The sequence below is a fragment of the Callithrix jacchus genome, chromosome 1 (genome assembly GCF_049354715.1).
Source record: "Callithrix jacchus isolate 240 chromosome 1, calJac240_pri, whole genome shotgun sequence".
In the NCBI taxonomy this organism is placed as follows: Eukaryota; Metazoa; Chordata; class Mammalia; order Primates; family Cebidae; genus Callithrix; species Callithrix jacchus.
Genome location: NC_133502.1, coordinates 161,136,025 through 161,157,286, shown reverse-complemented (window position 1 = coordinate 161,157,286; position 21,262 = coordinate 161,136,025). Strand labels below are relative to the sequence as shown.

At 41.7% G+C, this 21,262-nt stretch overlaps 1 protein-coding gene across 8 annotated transcripts in view; it reads right to left on the bottom strand.

The window, feature by feature from the left end:
* The window catches only part of SNX30 (sorting nexin family member 30), a 176,425-nt gene that overhangs the window by 112,412 nt on the left and 42,751 nt on the right, over positions 1 to 21,262 (bottom strand). For 7 of the 8 annotated variants that reach the window (XR_004728256.3, XM_017975594.4, XM_078374495.1 and 4 more), the window contains exon 2: positions 9,845 to 10,036. Coding sequence is in view for 7 of the 8 variants with exons in the window: in XM_017975594.4 (XP_017831083.1) it covers positions 9,845 to 10,036 (192 nt within the window). In the remaining variant the exon portion in view is untranslated. Of the gene's footprint in view, positions 1 to 9,844; positions 10,037 to 10,555; positions 10,643 to 21,262 lie in introns of all 8 variants that reach the window. The other variant, XM_078374504.1, reaches the window with a different exon arrangement.

Below are 21,262 nucleotides of genomic sequence, written 5' to 3'. Positions count from 1 at the left end.
AGATCACTGCTCATTGAGGGGGCAGATTAGATGAAAATAGAAAAGCTTTTGCTTAATCTACCAGAACCATGACCTTGAAACTGTTGTATTTTATATGGATAAGAAAAAATCTAGAAATAATCAAAGATGCCAGTGCATTGCAGAAAAATATTAATAATCTCATCCCATTTCCTCAATTTTTAAAGTTTTCTGAAATGTAACTGCAGCAATTTAATAATGAAGACAAATGTTAAATAAAATTAAGTTGATTTATACCAAAACAAGATTTTTACTCATTTATGGGCCCAAACTAAAATCACGTCTCACATAAAGCCATTTTTCCCTAGGAGGGTACAGACTATATGACCGTCATAATTCTCAGAAACTGAAGTTCGAGACAAAAATGGGTCAAGCTATATCTCATAAATTTACTCCTTCAAGCCAAAAGTCTGTTTTAATTCACATCAAGAAAATCTTTAAAGCACATGAACGAGAGTGATTCATCAAAGAAAAAGCTGTGAACAGCTCTGGCATCAAAAATTATGATTTCATCCTCCCCAAAACCTGTGCTCACAGTCTTGCAAAATGGTGACGTTAAAAGGATTCAGTCATGGACTGACCTCCAACTAACTGCACTGTTTCCCCTCTTCAGTCCCACACGCCAGAATATGCCTATGAAACACAACCTTCCCCTGTGTTTGCAAGAGGTGAAGACGTGGGGAAATTCACTCAATGTAGGTATTTGTGACTTATCAGACAATTCTCCCAAAGGAATTAACAATGTAGGACTGGAGAGTGAAAAAAAGACAAGGTTTAAATGCAGAGAGCAAGTCATTGTTGAATTTTCAAGCACAGCATGACAGAAATATTGGGAACATGTGGGCTGATACTCCCATCCCCTCACGGCACAGGCGGAGTGGGAAGGACTCTGTGCCTGTGCAGTTCTTGCATCTCTACCAGATTCCTGACACGTCATGTCACTAAGCCTCCTTGAGCCCTAGGTTCAACAGTAAGAAGAGTTGGGACCAGGCGTGGTGGCTCACACCTATAATCCCAGCACTTAAAGAGTCCAAGAAGGATGGCTCGGCTTGAGCCCTAAAGTTTGAGACAAGCCTGGGCAACACAGTGAGACCCCATCTCTGCAACAAAAACAACAACAAAAAATTAAAATTAGCCTGGTGTGGTGGTACATACTTGCAGTCTCTACTACTCAGAGGCTGAGGCAGGAGGACTGTGTGAGCCCAGGAGGTTGAGACTGCAGTGAGCTGATTGTACCACTACACTCCAGCCTGGGTAACAAGAGTGAAACTCTGTCTCAAAAAAAAAAAACAGAGTTTGAAGGGAAGTTCAAGGCTTTCCACCACCCCCAACAGGCTACATCTGAGAACTTGCCAATGATTATGGGCTCATGATAGGCATATTTTGAAAGGTGACAAATTAAAGCAACTCATTTTCATTGTAAACCAAACTGATGCAAGGCTCTACTTTTTGCCTTCTTAAATGTTACAGTTAGATGAGGTGGTTCAAAACTGTAATCCCAGCACTTTCTTAGGCCGACGCAGACAGATCATTTGGGGTCAGGAGTTCAAGACTAGCCTGGCCAACACGGTAACACCCAGCCTGTTAAAAATACAAAAATTAGCCAGGTGTGGTGGTGGGTGCCTGTAATCCTATCCACTCAGTAGGCTGAGGCATGAGAATTGCTGGAACGCAGGAGGTGGAGGCTGCAGTGAGTCAAGATTGCGCCACTGCACTCCAGCCTAGGCAACAGAGTGAGAGACTCTTGTTTCAAAAAAAAAAAAAAAAAATTACAATTATTAACTGATCATTTCTCTTATGTTTCTCAGATCCATTTCATAAGTTATACTTTATGAAATATTTTTTTTTCTTTCCTTTTTTTTGAGATGGAGTTTCGCTGTTGTTACCCAGACGGGAGTGCAATGGCACGATCTCGGCTCACCGCAACCTCCGCCTCCTGAGTTCAAGCAATTCTCCTGCCTCAGCCTCCGGAGTAGCTGGGATTACAGGCGTGCACCACCATGCCCAGCTAATTTTTGTATTTTTAGTAGAGACGGGGTTTCACCTTGTTGACCAGGATGGTCTTGATCTCTTGACCTCATGATCCACCCACCTTGGCCTCCCAAAGTGCTGGGATTATAGGCGTATTCTAACTTTGAAATCATTTTTGGTAACTACAAAAGACAGCACAATAGAACACACATTTTATTTTTGCCACAACCAATTTCACTTTGGGGAACAGGCCTTTTATTTTTCCTCTATTTATTCAGGTTATATATTTATTTTAAAACTTAAAAAAAAAAAAAAAAAAGAAAAGATCAGCCATAATCCCTCTAAATAGAGAAAAACATTACATCACAGTTTATATCTTTCCATATTTTTTCTATGCATATTCATTCACTGACTCATTGTCTATATCACTTTAGCGCATCTTGGACATCTTTCTTCAGCAGTAAGTTCAGATGTACGTAATCTTTTTTCTTTTTTTTTTTTTTTTTTTTTTTTGAGACAGAGTCTTGCTTTGTCTCCCAGGCTGGAGTGCAGTGGTGCCATCTTGGTTCACAGCAACCTCCACCTCCCAGGTTCAAGCAGTTCTCCTGCTTCAGCTTCCTAAGTAGCTGAGACTTGAGGCACATGTCACCACGCCTGGTTAATTCTTGTATTATTTAGTAGAGATGGGGTTTCACCATGTCGGCCAGGCTAGTCTCAAACTCCTGACCTCAAGCTTCCCAAAGTGCTGGGATTATAAGTGTGAGCCACCATGCCTGGCCTGTTGTTTTAAGGGAAAATGGGAGGATGCAAAAATTAATCGTACATAAGGATTTCATTTATGTTAATATCTGGATATAGAAAATTTTAGAGCTGATGAGAACTGTCTTATGTTCACCCTTATTTTCAGATTTTATACTATTCTTTTTTTTTTAAGGAGAGAAAGAAAGAAAAAAAGTGAAGGAGAGGAAGAAAAAGAGGGAGAGAGAACGGAAATGTTGCTTTATTCTAAAAATGGGTATTAATAATGGCCGATCAATATTTCATTTAAACCTATGAGTAGGTGTGATGTGGTATTGACAAGAATGTATATTTTGTATATTTAAAGTGGAGAGTTCTATAAATATTTATTAAGTTTACTTGTTCCAGATCGGAGTTCAAGTCCTGGATATCCTTATTAATTTTCTGTCTCATTGAGTCTAAGTCTCTTTATAGGTCTTATGTATCTGGGTGTTAGGATCGTTAGCTCTTATTGTTGCATTGATCCTTTTACCACTATATCTTTGTTGCTTTAAAATCTATTTTATCAGATGCGAGAATTGCAACTCCTGCTTTTTATTTATTTATTTATTTTTGCTCTCCATTTGGTTGGTAAATCTTTCTCCATCCCTTTGTTTTGAGTCTTTGTGTATCCTTGCATGTGAAATGGGTCTGGATGTAGCATACCGTTGGGTTTTGGCTGCATCTTTTGATTGGGGTATTTAGTCAATTTAAATTTAGGATTACTGCCATTTGATGTTAACTGGCTGTTTTATCCATTCATTGATGTAAATTCTTCTTTATGTTGATGCTCTTTACTTTTTGGTATATTTTTAGAAAGGCTAATACTGGTTGTTTCTTTCTATGTGTAATGCTTCTTTCAGAAGCTCTTATAAAGCAGGCCTGGTGGTAATAAAATCTGAGTACTTGCTTGTTCATAAAAGATTTTATTTTTCCTTCAGATGTGAAGCTTAATTTGGCTGGATATGAAATTCTGGGCTGAAGGTTCTGTTCTCTAAGGATGTTGAATATTGGCCCCCACTCTCTTCTGGCTTGTAGGGTTTCTGCTGAGAGTTCTGCTGTAATTCTGATAGGCTTCCCTTTGTGGGTAACCTGACCTTTCTCTCTGCCTGCCCTTCGTATTTTCTCCTTCGTTTCAACTCTGGTGAATCTAATAATTATGTGCCTTGGGGTTGCTCTTCTTGGGGAATATCTTTGTGGTGTTCTCTGTATTACCTGGGGTTGAATATTGTCCTGCTTTGCTAGGTTGGGAAAGTTTTCCCGAATAATATCCTGAAGAATATTTTCCAGCTTGGATTCATTATCTCCGTCGCATTCAGGTACACCTATCAAACGTAAATTAGGTCTTTTCACATAGTCCCATATTTCTTGGAGACTTTGCTCATTCCTTTTTATCCTTTTTTCTCTATTCTTGTCTTCTCGTTTTATTTCATTAAGTTGGACTTCGACCTCTGATATCCTTTCTGCTGCTTGATCAATTCGAGTGTTTAAACCTGTGCATACTTCTCGGAGTTCCCATATTGTATTCTTCAGTTCCATTAATTCACTTATATTCCTCTCTAAATTGTCTATTCTCAGTAGGATTTCATCAAACCTTTTTTCAAAGTTAGTTTCTTTACATTGGGCTACAACATGTTCTTTTAACTCACAGAAGTTTCTTATTATCCATCTTCTGAAGCCTGATTCTGTTAATGGAATGCACTCGTTCTCCATCAAGCCTTGTTCCCTTGTTGATGAGGAACTGTGATCATCTTTAGAGGGAGAGGCGTTCTGATTTTGAGTATTCTCAGCCTTTTTACACTGGTTTCTTTCCATCATTGCAAATTTATCCACCTGTCGTCTTTGTAATTACAAACTTTCAAATTAGGTCTCTGAGTGGATGTCCAAGTTGTTAATTCCCAGGGCCCGAAACCTGAGCAACCCACTGCGCCGGCCAAAACAGCGGCGTTAAGACTGATGGTGCTTTTCTGCCCAGGAATCTCCAGTCTTGCTTCCTTCTTGAGTCCGTAATAGGCGACTCTGCCTTCCCAGAGCTCCAAACATCGGTCAGAAGGGGAACCAGTCCCGTTTACTCTGCACCAAGAGCTGCCGCGCCAAGGTGCCAGCAAAACTGCTGTGCCGGCCACAAGAGTCGCGCTGGTGACCCGTGGGACTCCTCCACTGGGAATCTTCTGCTCCATGAGAGACCAAAATTTGTCTGAAAGTGTGGCGTCCTCTCGTTCTCTGCGCTTTCACTGGGAGCTGCAATCCCGAGATGTTACCGATCAGCCATCTTGGATCGTTCTCCCAGATTTTATACTATTCTCATACAGTATTTTCATAGTCACACACACACACACACACACACACACAAAATCTCACTTTTTTTTCAGCTTTTGAAGATGTTTGATCAAAACACACAATGCTCATTTTTTAAAAGCTCCTTTAAGGACACAGGGAAGTTAAGACAGCAAGAAAAACTTGCTTGATGCTTTGGAAAGCAATAAGGTAAAAAGTCATCATGAAATGGATGTTCAAAGGCCAGGTGCAGTGGCTCACTCCTATAATCCCAGCACTTTGGGAGGGCAAGGTGGGCAGATCACTTAGGAGTTCAAGACCAGCCTGGCCAACATGGTGAAATCCTGTCTCTACCAAAAATACAAAAATTAGCCAGGTGTAGTGGTGCACTAGTTCCAGCTATTTGAGAGGCTGAGGCAGGAGAATTGCTTGAATTTGGGAGGTGGAGTTGCAGTGAGCTGAGTTTGCACCACTACATTCCAGCCTGGGTGGCACAGTCCAACTCCATCTCCAAAAAAAAAAAAAAAAAAAAAAGAAATGGATGCTCGCACACTCTCTGACCCAGTATTTATTTTACTTATTTTTACCACTGTTTGTTCTAGAAAAGATACAGTGATAAGTAAAATACGATCAAATGACATAAATTAGAAGTAGGTGAAAAAAGATAAAGAAAAAACAAGGACAGAGGGAGAAAGTAGAGCCAGGAATGAGGCTAGCAAAACACACAATGAAACATTGCACACAGGCTAAAACTGGGCCAGAGACATTACTTGAAATTTCTGGAGAGAAACACATTTATAGGACTCACAGTATTCATAAAACAGGCAGCCCAGTAAAACTCCAAAGATGAGTTTGTAGTAAATTTTTCCTCTGGGAAATTCAGTATCTAACTCAGGAAAATTTAAAAATATACATTTATCTCTATTTTTGAATGTCTATAGTAAACAAAACAGTTTTTAAAAAAGAACGCAAAGCATACAGGCACAATTCCATAATCAGAGACAAGCACTGCATCATGTGGTTCTATGTCCTTCCACATCGTGTGTCCACAGTACAGAATGTCCAAAGACCACAAGGTCATGGGCGCATACATCCAGTCAGGTCTAAAAACAGGTGACCAAGCACAAGAGTCACAGTCAAGAATTACTCCATGTGAACACGTCCCTGGTCATCTCCAGACATCCCTGGCTTTTTTTCCCTTTGGAAGTTCAACACTTTGGAAGACCCAGCACAGAACCACAGTCTCATCAGTCACCCAGAGGGGCACCCCATCCACTGGGCCTCACCCTACCACATAAGGTCTCCCCTGATGCCCCAAGAACTGACGTGCTCAACGTCTGTGACCCTGGGCCATTCTGAAGAATGTCCATTTGATCCAAAATTGACAACTGACTCACTCCAGAGAGATGTGGTCTTCATCAGAAGTGCCATCTGTCCAGGCCACAGCTGAATCTTAAGAATTCTAGGCAACCCCCATCTCCCATCAAAGGGATCTCTTCCCTTATCAAACAAAAACCAGCTAGTCCCATTCTGCTTCAAAACCCCACTGCCCTGAGAATGACAGAGAGGCTTCCAGCTTCTCATCCTCACACTCCTCTGGCTTCCTTTCTTCTAACATGGACTTCCACTTCTCTTCTTCCTCTCAGATCTTTCTGCCAAGATGCCATAATTAATAAAGTCCTGTTGTTCTTCTGCCCATTCAAATTCTGAAACCTGGCTCTCCCTGAGAATGCGGCCTCCCTGCCATTGGTCCCTCTGTAAGCTGCTCACATTCCATAGGCCTCACCCAGCCGGCAAGGCCAGGAGCTGCTGCTGACATGCTCCTCATTTCACACAGCCCCTGACCACCACTCCTCCACCATCCTGTGAAAACCCTTCTGAGGTCTGTGCCATCCAGTGACACACATCCTCTACCCCTCCACACAACTGTTGTCCTCTGACAGCTCTCCATTTCTCTTGGTGCCCTGAAGATTCCAGCAGCTGGCTCTCAGGCTTCCCTTCCCAAGCCCTTCCACATAGTCTAGGTGCCCTCAAGATCCAAGTGATTCACATACACAACACCAGCCTCTAAGCAAGCAATGTTTCCTCCCACTTCGGGGCCTCTCCCCAAACCATCACCAGGCAGAAACCCACACATGTCCCTCTAAACGGCATCCCCTATATTTCAGGCTCTTCCCCTTTACATCCCTGTTTTCTCAGCCTCTTGGGACCCAAAGTTCCTTGGCCTTCTGTCCATTCATGTCTTTACTTCCTTCCTTCCTCAGCATCTGTTCCATGGCCCAGAACTTCAATCCCTTACTTACAGCAGTATCTAAATGCTCCCTCCCCACTGCCCATTAACCCCACTCGCAAAAACCCGCTTGCTCTACCAGACCTGGGTTTGTGAGTACACTGCTGGAGGAAAAACAACATCAGGCAAATACATGGACAGACATGATACATTCTACAACCAGACCCTCAAACACTGCTAGGCACCCTTTTAATACTCCCTTCGTCAACTCACTCCCACACTGTCCACATCATTTCTCGAAAGGCCCATAAAAGTTTTGAAAATTTCTAATCTCCACTTCAAACCACCCCGCCCCGACCCTAAGATTTCATCATGTATTCAGAGAGAAAACTGCAGATATAAGCAAAGAACCCCTTAACTTCCTGCCACAAAACAAACTTCCCTTCCTTCTCCACAAACAACGGAAAAAGTACACCGCCCCACCAGTGGCAATTCCAGCTTCCTCCACCTTCCCAGGAGCTTCCACCCTACTCTCCAATCTTCAACCTAATATCTCCTTCTCTACCAATACTACTGGGCACTTGGCACTTAAATAAGTCTCTTTCATCCTTAAAAACAACAGCAGGGAAAAAAAAAAAGCCTCCCTCTCTCTCCCTCATGCCCACACCCGCTTCTGATCCCTGCTCTCTATGCTGGCGTTCACTGCCAAACTTCTAACACTCTTGTCTTCTTTCTCACCTCTCACTCACTCTAACCCACTTGGGTTCTGCAGCGCTACACCAATGAAACTGCTCAAACCACAGTCAGCAATAACTTTGTCATTAATCTAATGTCCACTTTGCATTGTATGTAATTCAGCCTCTGAGCAGCATTTAGACTCTTTGTCGACCACTGAGGCACTTGGAAAGAGGAATTAGTTGTGGTTTTATGACTTTTTTTTTTCCCACACCACTGGTATGAGGCTAAAGACAAGAGAAGAATAACCTCTGACAGCAGCTGAAGGCTCGCCTCTATTTCCTCACCCTCAAGTCTATTTCTGTATTGTCAGTTTTAACCATTGGACCATGGTGCTGGGTATAGGAACCATCCTCTCTTGAAAATCATGTCTTTTGGGCTGAGCGTGGTGGCTCACACCTGTAATCCCAGCACTTTGGGAGACCGAGGCAGGTGGATCACCTGAGGTCAGGAGTTCCAAACCAGCCTGTCCAACATGATGAAACCCTGTCTCTACTAAAAATACAAAAATTAGCCTGACGCAGTGCAGTAATCCCAGCTATTCAGGAGGCTGAGGCAGGAGAATCACCTGAAACTGGGAGGCAGAGGTTGCAGTCAGCTGAAGTCCCACCACTGTACTCCAGCCTGGGCAACAGAGCAAGATCCTGTCTCAAAAAAAAAAAAAAAAAGGAAAAAAAAATCATGTATTTTGGGCATGATTATTAATATTTACTATCTCTGGAATCAGAAAGACCTGGACTCCAGCTGTCTAGACCTGGACAGCTCCACCACCCAAGAGTCGCATGTCTGTGAGCAATTTTCTTACTATCTCTGTCTCTGTTTTCCCATTTGTAAGATAAGAGTATTTATATCTACTTGAGTGTGAAGATTAACTGATAATATATGTAAAACATTTAGCAGAAAATAAATGAGGGTACATTCATACAATGGAACACTATTGCAGTCTTACAAACAACAGCATAAAAGCATGCTTACTGGCACGTCCTAGCACTGAAAGATGTTCACAATGTATTAAGCAAACTGGGCGTATGCAAAATACTCATTTTTGTAACCAGATGAAGAAAAGTAGTATAGAAAGTCACCAACGATTATTTCTGGCTGGTGAGCTTACAGGCATTCTTTTATTGTTTTAGCTTACTTGCAATTTCTATGTTCTCTACAATGAACATACATTCCTTATATGACATAAAAATAAAAGGGTCTCAACTGCAAAAATGTACAGTGCATGGTAACTGTCCAATAACTAGCTGCTGTTATGATGTTACTTTCTTGGAGCCTGCAGAGAAAAGAGTCAGAAGCTGCCTGCCCTCAGAAGGCCTAAGCTGGCTCTCCACAACTGGAGAGAGAAGATAATCGTACCTTACATTTGGGTGGGTAATTATTTGACTACACTGACTGTCAGCACTGAGCTCATTTTAGCTCAAGTGAAAAGAGCTCTGTACTTTGTCCAGCCCTGGTCGTCAGGAATCTGAATTAGGACTAGAGTGTCAAAGCCTCAAGGTAATAAAGCAAAGCATTTGAACAACCTTGTCTTCAGACCATTAACAGGTTAAACAGCATCATGGTAAAAAAAAATAAGTGCAAGTGTAGGGATTAAGTGTTTATTTGAAAAATTTTAGTCTAATTTCTTCCTTATTCTAATATTTCAAAAAACTGCTATATATAAACCTCTTAATCTGAATTACATCTATTCTCTCAAAAACCCACACCCACAACTGTAATCAAGGTGAACAGAGATGTACAATGAGGCAGGGAGCAAAGGCAAAATTCACTGAAATAGACCCCATCCCCTGAGACCACTCCTCCACACGGGCATTCTGTAACACAGGGACCTACTTTGGTGGTGATCCTATATGTGATATAGGTCTCCATGGTACACACATGCTTCTTGGGATCATCGACTACAACGAAGAGATCTCTGGTCTCACCATCAATGTCATCATCAAGCTGAAGTCTGTTGAGAAGGGAAGATGAAGAAGCTGGACTTGAAGTACCTGCTGGAGTACCACCGTTGGGTAAAATGAGATCCTAAAAGAAGAAAAGAGTTACCTTAAAATTAAATGAAAACACATACTGGAAAGTATCAGCAAAAGCAGCTGGTTTCGCCAAACCAAGAAACATTTCTAAAATCCAAAAATAACTTTCGAAACACCTGAGCCTCTCCTTACTCAGTGTTTCCTGAGCAAATGTATCTTTTATGACCAAGAGAAACATGCTCTGGATCAATTTTATGCCAATTCATCTTTTCTGGAAGTGCTGGAGAAACCAACATAAGCAAGTAGTTCAAGGGCAGAGAACGTAATAGCCCCATCATCATCAAACCTCAACAAGGAAAGATCCCTGTGAGCGTACTCTTTCTCACTTTCTCAAGACCACCACCTGGACTCAGGTAAACCTTAAGAAACCCAGCCCGGCACGGTGGCTCACGCCTGTAATCCTAGCTCTTTGAGATGCCAAGGCAGGCAGATTACTTAAGGTCAAGAGTTTAAGACCAGCCTGGCCAACATGATGAAACCTTGTCTCTACTAAAAAAAATACAAATATTACCTTAGTCTCTGTCTCCCAGTTACTCCAAGGTGACATTCAGAGGCCTTCACGTCTGCTGCTAGGCAGGGCTCTGTTGTGTTACCAAACCTTCAAACCAAAAAAGGTAAACTGGGCCTTCTCAGTTTCACAGCCATTTTTTGAATATCATAGGGACATAATTTTTTCATTGGCTTCCTACTAAGGTCTAAAGAACAAGGCCTGCATTTCCTGGCATTTGCCCCCGCACAAGCCTGTAATCCCAGCACTTTGGGAGGCCGAGGCAGGAGAATTGCCTGAACCCAGGAGGTGGAGGTTGCAGTGAGCCAGGATCGTGCCACTGCACTCCAGCCTGGGTGACAGAGCAAGACTCTGTCTCAAAAAAAAAAAATTAAGGAACCCTCTTAAAATACTTAACACATTTAAAAACCCAATCAGCCGACACACAGACAACCAAACATTATGTGTTTCCCAAAAGAAGTTCACACCACCACCTATGAAGTATGCTTGCCAAAAATAAAGATAAAAAAGAGAATCTGAATCCTAAACAAGCCTCTAGATACGACACCAATTTGTAGAAAATACAGAAGAGCATGAAACATGTTAAACAATCCTGTGAGGATAAAATCAGCCAATCTACACTATGTGAAACTAAAGAGAACCAAAGATCTGGCTTCCTCAATAAACTGCAAGAAGAAAAGAGAGAGCAAGCACCTATAGATGTAAAGAAACTTAAGAGATCAACTAATTCAATTAAAACAAGATACAAAAAGATAAAGATTTTGAGATATTTAGAAAAATTTGAAGACTGATATTAAGGAATTATTGGGTATGATAACGAAAGTATGATTTTACAAAATCTTCATCTTTTAAAATTATATGCTAAAATACTTATGAATAAAATGTCTGGCATTTGCTTCAAAATAATTAAGGATGAGTAGGTGGGATATAAATGATATAAGATGCCCAAGCTGATCACCGCTGAAGCTGGCACTTGGAGATTCATTATACAATTATCTTCTCTTGTATATGCTTAAAATTTTCCATAACATTTTTAAAAGAGAGTAGTGGGTAGGAGGGTGGTGAGGGGGCAAATGCCAGGAAAGGCAGGCCTTGCTCTTTAGACCTTAGTAGGAAGCCAATGAAAAATTATGTCCCTATGATATTCAAAAAATGGCTGTGAAACTGAGAAGGCCCAATTACCTTTTTTGGTTTGAAGGTTTGGTAACACGACAGAGCCCTGCCTAGCAGCAGATGTGAAGGCCTCTGAATGTCACCTTGGAGTAACTGGGAGACAGAGACTAAGGACTATGGCAAGAAAGTGACATGACTCCATAGAAAGGGCCTTGGTGACCTGTAGGCCATCAGATCACAGGGGGGCAATGGGAGGTGCCTTCCCCATATTCTCTCCTCTTGGAGCTGTGCAGGTAAGTTATGACCTAGCCCCGGGTAAGAGAACATACAAGAAACTGAAGGTTAACCTAGCAGTCACATCCATGAGCTCTAGCTGATGATGAGACATCCAGGAAGAAGGATGGTATGAGGCAGAAGAAAGACGTAGGGCCTGGGGTCACGGCACTGTCACCCAACTTGAGGGGCAGTGGAAAGTACACAGAAAAGGCACCTTTGGCTGGTCTGAAGGTAGTGAGTTATCTCAACTGATAGTCCAGTCAGTTACAGATTGAACTCCTTGTTCTACTCTTTCCCCCCTCCTCACTACTGCACTTAACTAGTCTTAAAAAAAAGAAAGAAATATAGAAAAGGCACCTTGAACTCCCGGTCCACTGACCACAAACCATTTAATCACATACTTACTTATGCAATATAAAAAAAAACTGTAATTACTAAAATGGTACCATTTTCACAGAAGGTACTCATAGAAATAGACTCATGGGAGAGACTCCACTTCTCTTACACTGTGCTTCTGACTACAGGGCAGATGGACAGGCTCATCAGCTGAGACGTCACACCCTCAGCAGCCTCTCTCAGTGTGGACATGACTGCAGAGCCCAACTACAGCAGCAGCCACTGATGGGATTGCCTCTTCACATACTGGTACCATGGAAGACACCGTGTCCACACCCCAGTGCATTGGGATTTGTGGGGGACAGCATCTTCTCTGAACTCCAGGATAAACATCATGTCTGGGTCATTTCAGTAAGTATTTAAACACTGACCTCAGGCAAGATGCCATGCTAGGCATCGCAGGGGTCCTACCTTACATTTTATCAACCCTCGCACACTGGGCCTCAGAACAGCTCTGTCAGTGGCTAAACACTGCACAGAAGAAAAAGAATTCAAAATCTTAGGGCAGAGATGCCAAAATCAGCCCAGACAGTGGTTTCCCACAGTCCAGCCTGGCCTGATCTCAGCAGCCTCCTTTATTACCACCTCCTTCCACATCCAAGGGACCAGTTCCCGGGAACCACCCAGCTGTTTCATGCCCCTTATCTTTGCTGGAAAAGCCCTACTCTGTTGTACACAGTAATCTCCAAATATCTTCCAGGAATCTGCTCAAATGCCTTCTCCGTTAACGCTTTCCCTGACCCACTCCCTGGTAGAATTACTCACTCCCTTCTCAATACTTTGAAGACAATTCCACTAAAGCATTTCATAATTTTATTCATTTATTTACACATCAGACTTACCCACAAACACTGTGAGTCCCCAAAGACTGCAACTGTGTCTTGCTCATGTGCATGCACACATGCGAGTGTGTGTGAGGTACTGTAATGTGAGAGTGTGTGTGATTATCCATCTTTCTCCCCAGGTCGAGTAGTGACTTCAAGCCAACTCCTCTAACATTTGCCCTGGGAACCCTATAACCCAATAACTTCCCAGGAACAGCCCATATAAAAATCTGAAATGTCTTGGCCAGAGAGTATGAATTAGTTCTCAAATCAGTTGTCAGGGGTGAGGGAGCAAAGAGTCAGTCAATCAGATCTTGTCACATACTCCAGATTCTTCCTTCCTAGGACTACGCAACAGGGGAAACCCCCACAGCCCTCATCCCAGGGTGTTCTCTGGAATGTTACTTGAGATATGAGAACAACCAATGGGCTACTGGGGTCTGTAATCTCCTAAGCAGTGACACTGCCACCTCAGACGGCCATGACACAGCCATATATAGTGCTTCACAGTCTTACTTCACCACACCCCATGACAGCCTCATGAGGTTAGCAGGACAGGTATCATCTCTACTGATGTGGAAGCAGACTCAAAAAGGTGAAGTAACTCACCCAGATGTACAGACACTAGCATCTGCTGTGCCAAAGGTTGAACCCAGGTGTCTGGTTCCTAGGCCAGGGTTTCTTCCCAAGCTGAATCCCTTTTGTGTGTCTTTTTCTACCCCTAAGTTGTCTCTCATTCTAATCTCTGGCCATAAATCCTTTAAGGTACATATGAAGCTTCTGTTTTTAAAGCCAGTCAGGGAAAGTTAACATTTTTTTTCCTTAGGGCCTTAATACAAGTTTATCCCAAAATGATTCCCTTCAAGATATGGTCCCCATGAGCAATGAAGGTGGAGGGAAAGCATGTGCATCTCAGGAGGCCTGGGCAGAGGGTAAGATGAAACTGAATGACACAGGCTGCCCCTCATCAGCATGCTCCAGCAGTGGGGTTTGCGACACAGAGATCTGAGCTCAAGAGCAGGTATCAGGTGGTGGCAGCATGTTTATGACCAACTTCTATCACCTTTATGACCAACAGTTCCCTCCAGGAGAGGGAATCCCTTGGCTCAACACAAAAGCCTCCTGCTTTGTTTTTGCTACCCCATAGTCAGTTCTTCATGCTACAGCCAGAGTGCTCCTTTAAAAATTTAAATCAGGCCAAGCCGGGTGGTCTATGCCTGCTTTCACAGCACTTTGGGAGGCTGAGGCGAGAGGACTGCTTGAACCCAGGAGCTCGAAACCAGCCTGGGCAACATGGAGAGACCGTGTCTCTACTATAATTTTAAAAATTAGCCATGCATAGTGGCACCTGCTGGTGGTCCCAGCTACTAGGGAGGCTTAGGTGGGTCTTGAGCCCGGGAGACTGAGGCTGCAATGAGCTGTGACTGTGCCACTATACCCCAGCCTAGGCAACAGAGCAAGACCCTGTCTCTAAAAAAAATAATAATCATAAATCAAAACATCACTCCCTTACCCAAAAATCTCAAAGCTATCCCCTGACATTCAGAAGCAAAACCAAACCCCCTCCCATAACCTGCAAGGGCCAAAACGACCTGGCCTTAACCTGTTCTCTGACCTCACCACCAACACCCTCCCCAGCTCTAGATACACTGGTCTTCCATAACGGGCTGCACACCATGCAGGCTCATTCTGACCTCAGGACCTTTGCACCTGCTGCTCCCACTACCTAGAGCACTCCTCTCCCTCCAAATCCCATGGCTGCCTCCTCTTCTCAGACAGGTTTCTGCTCAAATGACCACCTACTCAGAGAGGCCCCTCAACTCATAAAATCTAAAATAACTCTACATCCCTCCATCCCTCTCTATCCCCTTCTTTATTTTCTTTACAGGACTTAGCACTGTTTGAAAATGTATTATGTATTTATTGACTGTCTGACTCCCCACTAATCTATGAAGTTCCTAGGAACAGAGACCATGCTACCCCTGGCCCATGGCAGGTACTCAATAAGTATTTCATGAATGAATGAATCTTAGAAATGACCCAATTCAATCCCTTGCCAAATGAAAGTACTCAATAAATGTCTGTGGAATGACAAGCAACTGAGACTAAGCTGAGCCAGACTGCCCAGTTCTGAATCCCATACCACTAATTACTACCAATGCAACTTAAGCAAGCTTCTTAATGTCTCTGAGCCCCGGTGTCCTCATTTATAAAATGCGGATAGTGGGATCAAGTGAGTTAGTCTATGGAAGCAGTTGGAATAGTGTCTGGTACATGATTGGCTATATCACTACATATACAGATAGATACACACACACACACACACACACACACACACACACACACGGGCTTGTCTGTAAGTACTCTTGCATCCTCTTATAAACTATGAGGCTAGGTTCACAGCAGACACATAATAAATGCTGCTAAAAATAAAAACTGCATTGAGACCCACAGTTGGGGCCTCAAATATATTTTCTTAATGATTTTATTGTAACAAAGGATATCCAGAATAGCCTTTGTGAAGAGTTACGACTACATAGTTGATTAATAAATGAAACTCCTCATTGTTGCAAAATACCAATTTTCACTACGTAGGTTTCCATTGTAAAAGCATTTCTTCCTCCTTCCCCCTTTTACTTTATCCTAGGAAGACAGATGCCGAGTGAGGTTGCTTTATAAATTCCTCTGGTTCAAAGAATTTCAATTTTAAGATACACCATTATGGTCAGCAAGCCACAAGACAGAATATTAAATTAACATAAATCACTGGCAAAATTCTACATTGATTAAACATATGATGTATGAAAACAGAGTGGGTATATATTAGGAGCCATATAGTTTTAATAAAAACAAGTCATGCTAAAACAATCTAATTTCTCTTTTTGATATTGGAGGAATGTGGGCAAGTGGATGATCTAGTTTCAGAGGAACCTGACAAAGTCTCTCAAGGCATTTTTACGTTAAGGGTAAAATAATGGCTCTCTGAATACACAGACTGCCTATTAATTGTCTTAATTTACCTCCCTTATGCCAGGCACATGGCAGATGCTTAAAGATTGAATGTGTCAGCCAGGTGCGGTGGCTCATGCCTGTAATCCCAGCATTTTGGGAGGCTGAGGCAGGCAGATCATGAGGTCAGGAGTTCAAGACCAGCCTGACCAAAATGGTGAAACCCGGTCTCTACTAAAAAGATAATAATTAGCTGGGCGTGGTGGTACACACCTGTAATCCCAGCTACTCGAGAGGCTGAGGCAAGAGATTCACTCAAACCCAGGAGGTGGAGGTTGCAATAAGCTGAGATGGCGCCACTGCATTCCAGCCTGGGCAACAAGAGTGAGACTCCATCTCAAAAAAACAAGAATGATTGTTTCCTATACAAACTGAATACTCTTGATTGTTGATTTTGTTGTAAAATTTAAGTTAAGCCCACTTTGGAGAATAAACTCAAAGGGACAATCTCAAAAATGTTCTTTTCAAAGATGTTCATGACACAGAGAACAGAGAGTGAAACCTAGAACAATCCCAAAGGCTCAATAACCAGGAAGCGATCGTGTTTGCATTAATAAGACAGAATGTGACACACTCACTTAAAATTAGATAAACTCAGTGAGTTGAAAACATGCCTCTGCTTTCTCCCTTTTTCTGCCCTCCAGATACTAATTTAACCTAGAGAATGAAAAAAAGAAAAAGCAGTGGAGGTAAAAAGAACAAGAAAAACAGTGACTGGAGTCATGTCAATAGTGGAAACTAGGAAAGGGTGCCATCCAAATGCCAAAGGTCTTGAAGATTATCTGTCTACTGGCTCTAACTGGGCCACAACTGATAAAAGAGGAACCTTTAGCCCATGTCACTGAAGTTACTTCAGGTCATCAAGGTTATCTAATAAGTAGAAAATGTCCTGAACCCCCTTCACATGCACCCCTAATTTGAAAATACGATTGTCAGTGAGGAGCAGAGGACACAGATGGTTTGGCAGTGGAGCAACAAGGACCACCAAGGTGTTGGCCACTGTGACTGTGACCAAGGGGATGCCAAGCACACAGGCCAATACACCAAGTGTGGGCCATCAGCAGAGGGTACCCTCTCCATATGGCTCTCCACCTCTACCCCCAGGATGGGTAGTGATGCAATAAGCAGCTTATAGGAATATGAAAGCATCTGGGTTGGCTGCCCTGGAGTGTGTCCAATAAGCCCACAACAGGCCAGAAGGTAAATGCTGGAGGGACTGGGCTCTACTGAAATCTTGGCTCACTGCAACCTCCGCTAAAACACAGAGGAAGCCAGGCTTCTTTCCCATCTGACAGATAACTAGTAATCTATGGATCTAAGATAATCCTAACACATCAAGTAGAAACACAGGGGATCCAATAACTCACTTGGGTTCTGATGAGGAGCAAATAGCAGGCCTGCATTATTACCTCATCAGAGGCAAGTAAACCATAAAAACGAGTCAAAATGACATGAGTTCATCACTCGGACCCAAGAAAACCAAAACAAGAAAAAGCAAGAGTAGACATGCATTTGAAAAAGACATAGTCCATAAAACAGAACCTTTAGGCCAGACTTACTCTGTGGTCCCCCCTCAAAAAAAAAAAAAAGCCTAAAGAAAGTGGAAAGAGAATTTTAAAAGTAAAGCATAAATTTAAACAGAAAAGAGCAAAAGTTATAAACAAAAGCAAAATTTAATTCTTCTAAAAGATGAATGAGATCAACTAAACTTAGGAAACCTGACCAATATAGAAAGAGGAAAATGGCCAGGCACAGTGGCCTCACACCTGTAATGCCAACACTTTGGGAGGCTGAGGCATGAGAATTGCTTGAACCTGGGAGGCAGAGATTGCAGTGAGCAGAGATTGCCCTACTACACTCCAGCCTGGGTGACAGAGCAAGATGTTGTCTCAGTAAAGATGAAAATAGAAAAAGGGAACATGCAATAAACAATTTAGATCTTGTGTCTATATATGATTATAAATTATAAGGTTGTTCTATGTATAACTGTGCCAACAAATTTGGACATCTTTATGAGCTAGATGGCTTTCTAGGAAAAACTATGTGATCAAAGTGATTAAGTAGAGGTAAAAAACCCAAGCAGATAAATAACCACAAAACTGTGTCAGAGAACATCCACTAAAAGGTAAGCTGGGTCCCGAGTGTTCTACAGTGAGCCTTCAAAGAGTTAGTCCTACTTTATTCAAATATTCTAAGACAAAATGAAGAAACCTTTCAAAATCATTTTACAATGACTATCTATATCTAATATCAAAATACTAGGACAAAAAAGAAAATTGAATACAACTGTAAACATCATTAATAAATTAACAGCTAATAGTACTCTAAAATAAATTTTGAAAAGAAAAAAATATATACCAGGATCAAGTCAAATGTATCCAGAAAAGCAAGAATGATTTAACAATAGGAAATTTATCAAAACAATTTATTATATTAACTGATTCTATATATAACCTTTGTTGAAGATACTCATGTCCAAAACTACCAATATATTTACTGATATCACTCATATCAGCCATTCCATTAAAATCTCTAAGTAAAATTAAGGGGTAAAAAGAAAGTTCCTAAATATGTTTAAAAGTATATATCAGAGGCCAGGCGCTGGTGGCTCACACCTGTAATCCCAGTGCTCTGGGAGGCCAAGGCAGGTGGATCACAAGGTAAGGAGTTCAAGACCAGCCTGGCCAACATGGTGAAACCCTGTCTCTACTAAAAATACAAAAATTAGCTGGGCGTGGTGGCAGGTGCCTATAATCCTAGCTACTCAGGAGGCTGAGGCAGAGAATACTTGATGGCGGGAGGCAGAGGTTGCAGTGAGCCAAGATTGCACCACTGCACTCCAGCCTGGGCGACAAAGCGAGACTCTGTCTCAAAAAAAAAAACAAAACAAACAAATAAAAAGTATATATCAGAAAACGTGGGCAATTAATCTTGAAGACATTATTCTAAGTGAAAGAAGCCACTTTCACTCAGATGAGAAAAATCACATGCTATATAATTCCATTTATATGAAATATTAGAACAGGCAAATCCTGAGAGACAGAAAGCAGACTTGGTTGCCAGGGGCTACAGGGAGGGGGAACAGGGAGAGATAGCTTAATAAAGACCAAATTTCTTTTTGGGGTGACAAAATATTCTAAAATTAGATAGCAATGATGGTTGCACAATCCTGGGAATATACTCTCAAATATATACTTTAAAATGGTGAATTTCATGGTCTGTAAATTATCTCCGTAACAAAAAAAATCAAAAATTTAGTGGACATATTTTTTAAATGAAGAAACCTTTCAAATCACACAAGCATTTCCACTACTTTAAGATATAAAGAATTTGCCATAAGTCAAAACCATCCTGGAAATTCCAGGTACTGCAATAATGCAGAGAAGAATACTTGAATTCATACAGTGATCTGCCACATCACCTCATGGCAATAGGTCAGGCTCCTCCAAAATTATCTAAAATTTTTAATACACTTAATAGAGAGCAAATGTGTTTAAAGCATTTTTAAATGGTAAACATGAACAGATATATTTACTAAATATTCTTGGAAAGAAGGGAGGACAGAGACTATATGGTAGATTACAGTAGCATTCACAATTATGAACTTTCCTTCCTTTCAAAGGATCATATAATCTCATTATTGCCAGTGACTTCCCATAGGAAGACACATCCCCACCACACTGACTTTGGACTTGGACATGTGACTTGCTCCGGCCATGAATGACATGGATGTACATAAGATCAGAGCAGATCCTTTAAGAGCCCCTGCATGCTTCCACCAGCTCTCCTGCTCCTTGACTTTGAAAGCAGTGTGTCCCAAACAGGGACTACTCCTTTGGAACAGGAAGACTTGCAGGAGAGGGCCAGAGAAGCTGACTCATGGCCATGGATACAAAACATGACCTAGAAATTAATGCTTGTTGCAAATCTTTGCATTTTGGAGTTATTACCACAGCAAAGCTGACAAGTACACATAATCATTAAAATGTCTGCATAATTTTTATAAATCTAGGTCGGGCGCAGTGGCTCGCACCTGTAATCCCAGCACTCGGTCTCAAAAACAAAAACAAAAAAATCTAGATAGGAAACAGTGATATAAACAGTAAGGAATATTAATATTAATAGAGATTTATCTTTTTTTTTTTTTGGTTTTTCTTTTTGTGGAGTTATTCAAATGTATCTCATGTTCTGCTCTCCTACTTGCTTATGAGTAGTTTCCCTTGCCACACTGCCCAGAAATCCCTACTTCAAATATTCTCCAAAAACTCCAAGGTTGCTTATACAAGTATCTGCAACTTCCCAAGGCCCATGAACCTGTGGTTTCTAGTTAGTATCCCCCTGACCAGTTCTTCGTGTTTCCACTTTGGATTCAGGACCATTTCTTATAAGACAAAGGCTTGTTCTTCAGACATGGTTTAAGAGACCACCTGTGTCAAAGCTTTATCTGTCGTTAAAGTTGTTTAGAAACTGAAAAGGTTTTCATAGGTTTTCTATTAGAAAATCTGCCCTTCGAGCAAATTCCACCCATTGGCCTGATGCAAAAGAACACCTCTTAACAAGATCATAAATAAAGTCAAAACAAAAGAGCCCAAGTCCACATTCCTTGGCAAAGTTTCCAGTGTCTGTTAATAGTTTTCTAAGAATCTCCAGCCTAACAATCACTTCTCCATACATTCTTATGATTCTTGGGAGCAAAGATTTTCCCCAACTCTCAGCTGCAATTATATATGATTCCTATTCATTCCTTCTAAGGAAGATCCAGTATTTCAAGCACATACTAAACACCTGATACACAATGCCAAAGTGCCAAAGCAGTGCTACCAAGCAAAATAGAATATAGCATCTGTGTTCAAATAACTTTAGCTGGAGATATGGACATGAAACCTCTAACTCTGATGCCATGCAATATTGGTTATGAACAGAGCTCCATGAATTGATGGGGGCAACTTGAGAAGAGTAAGTAGACTTGACAAATGAAAAAACAAGGCTGGGGGAAAGCTTGGCCAGGACTTTCCCGCAGAGAAATCCCCAACAAACAAGGATGAGAGGCATTTCAGAGAGGCTGTTCCTAACAATGATAACTAAGATTATT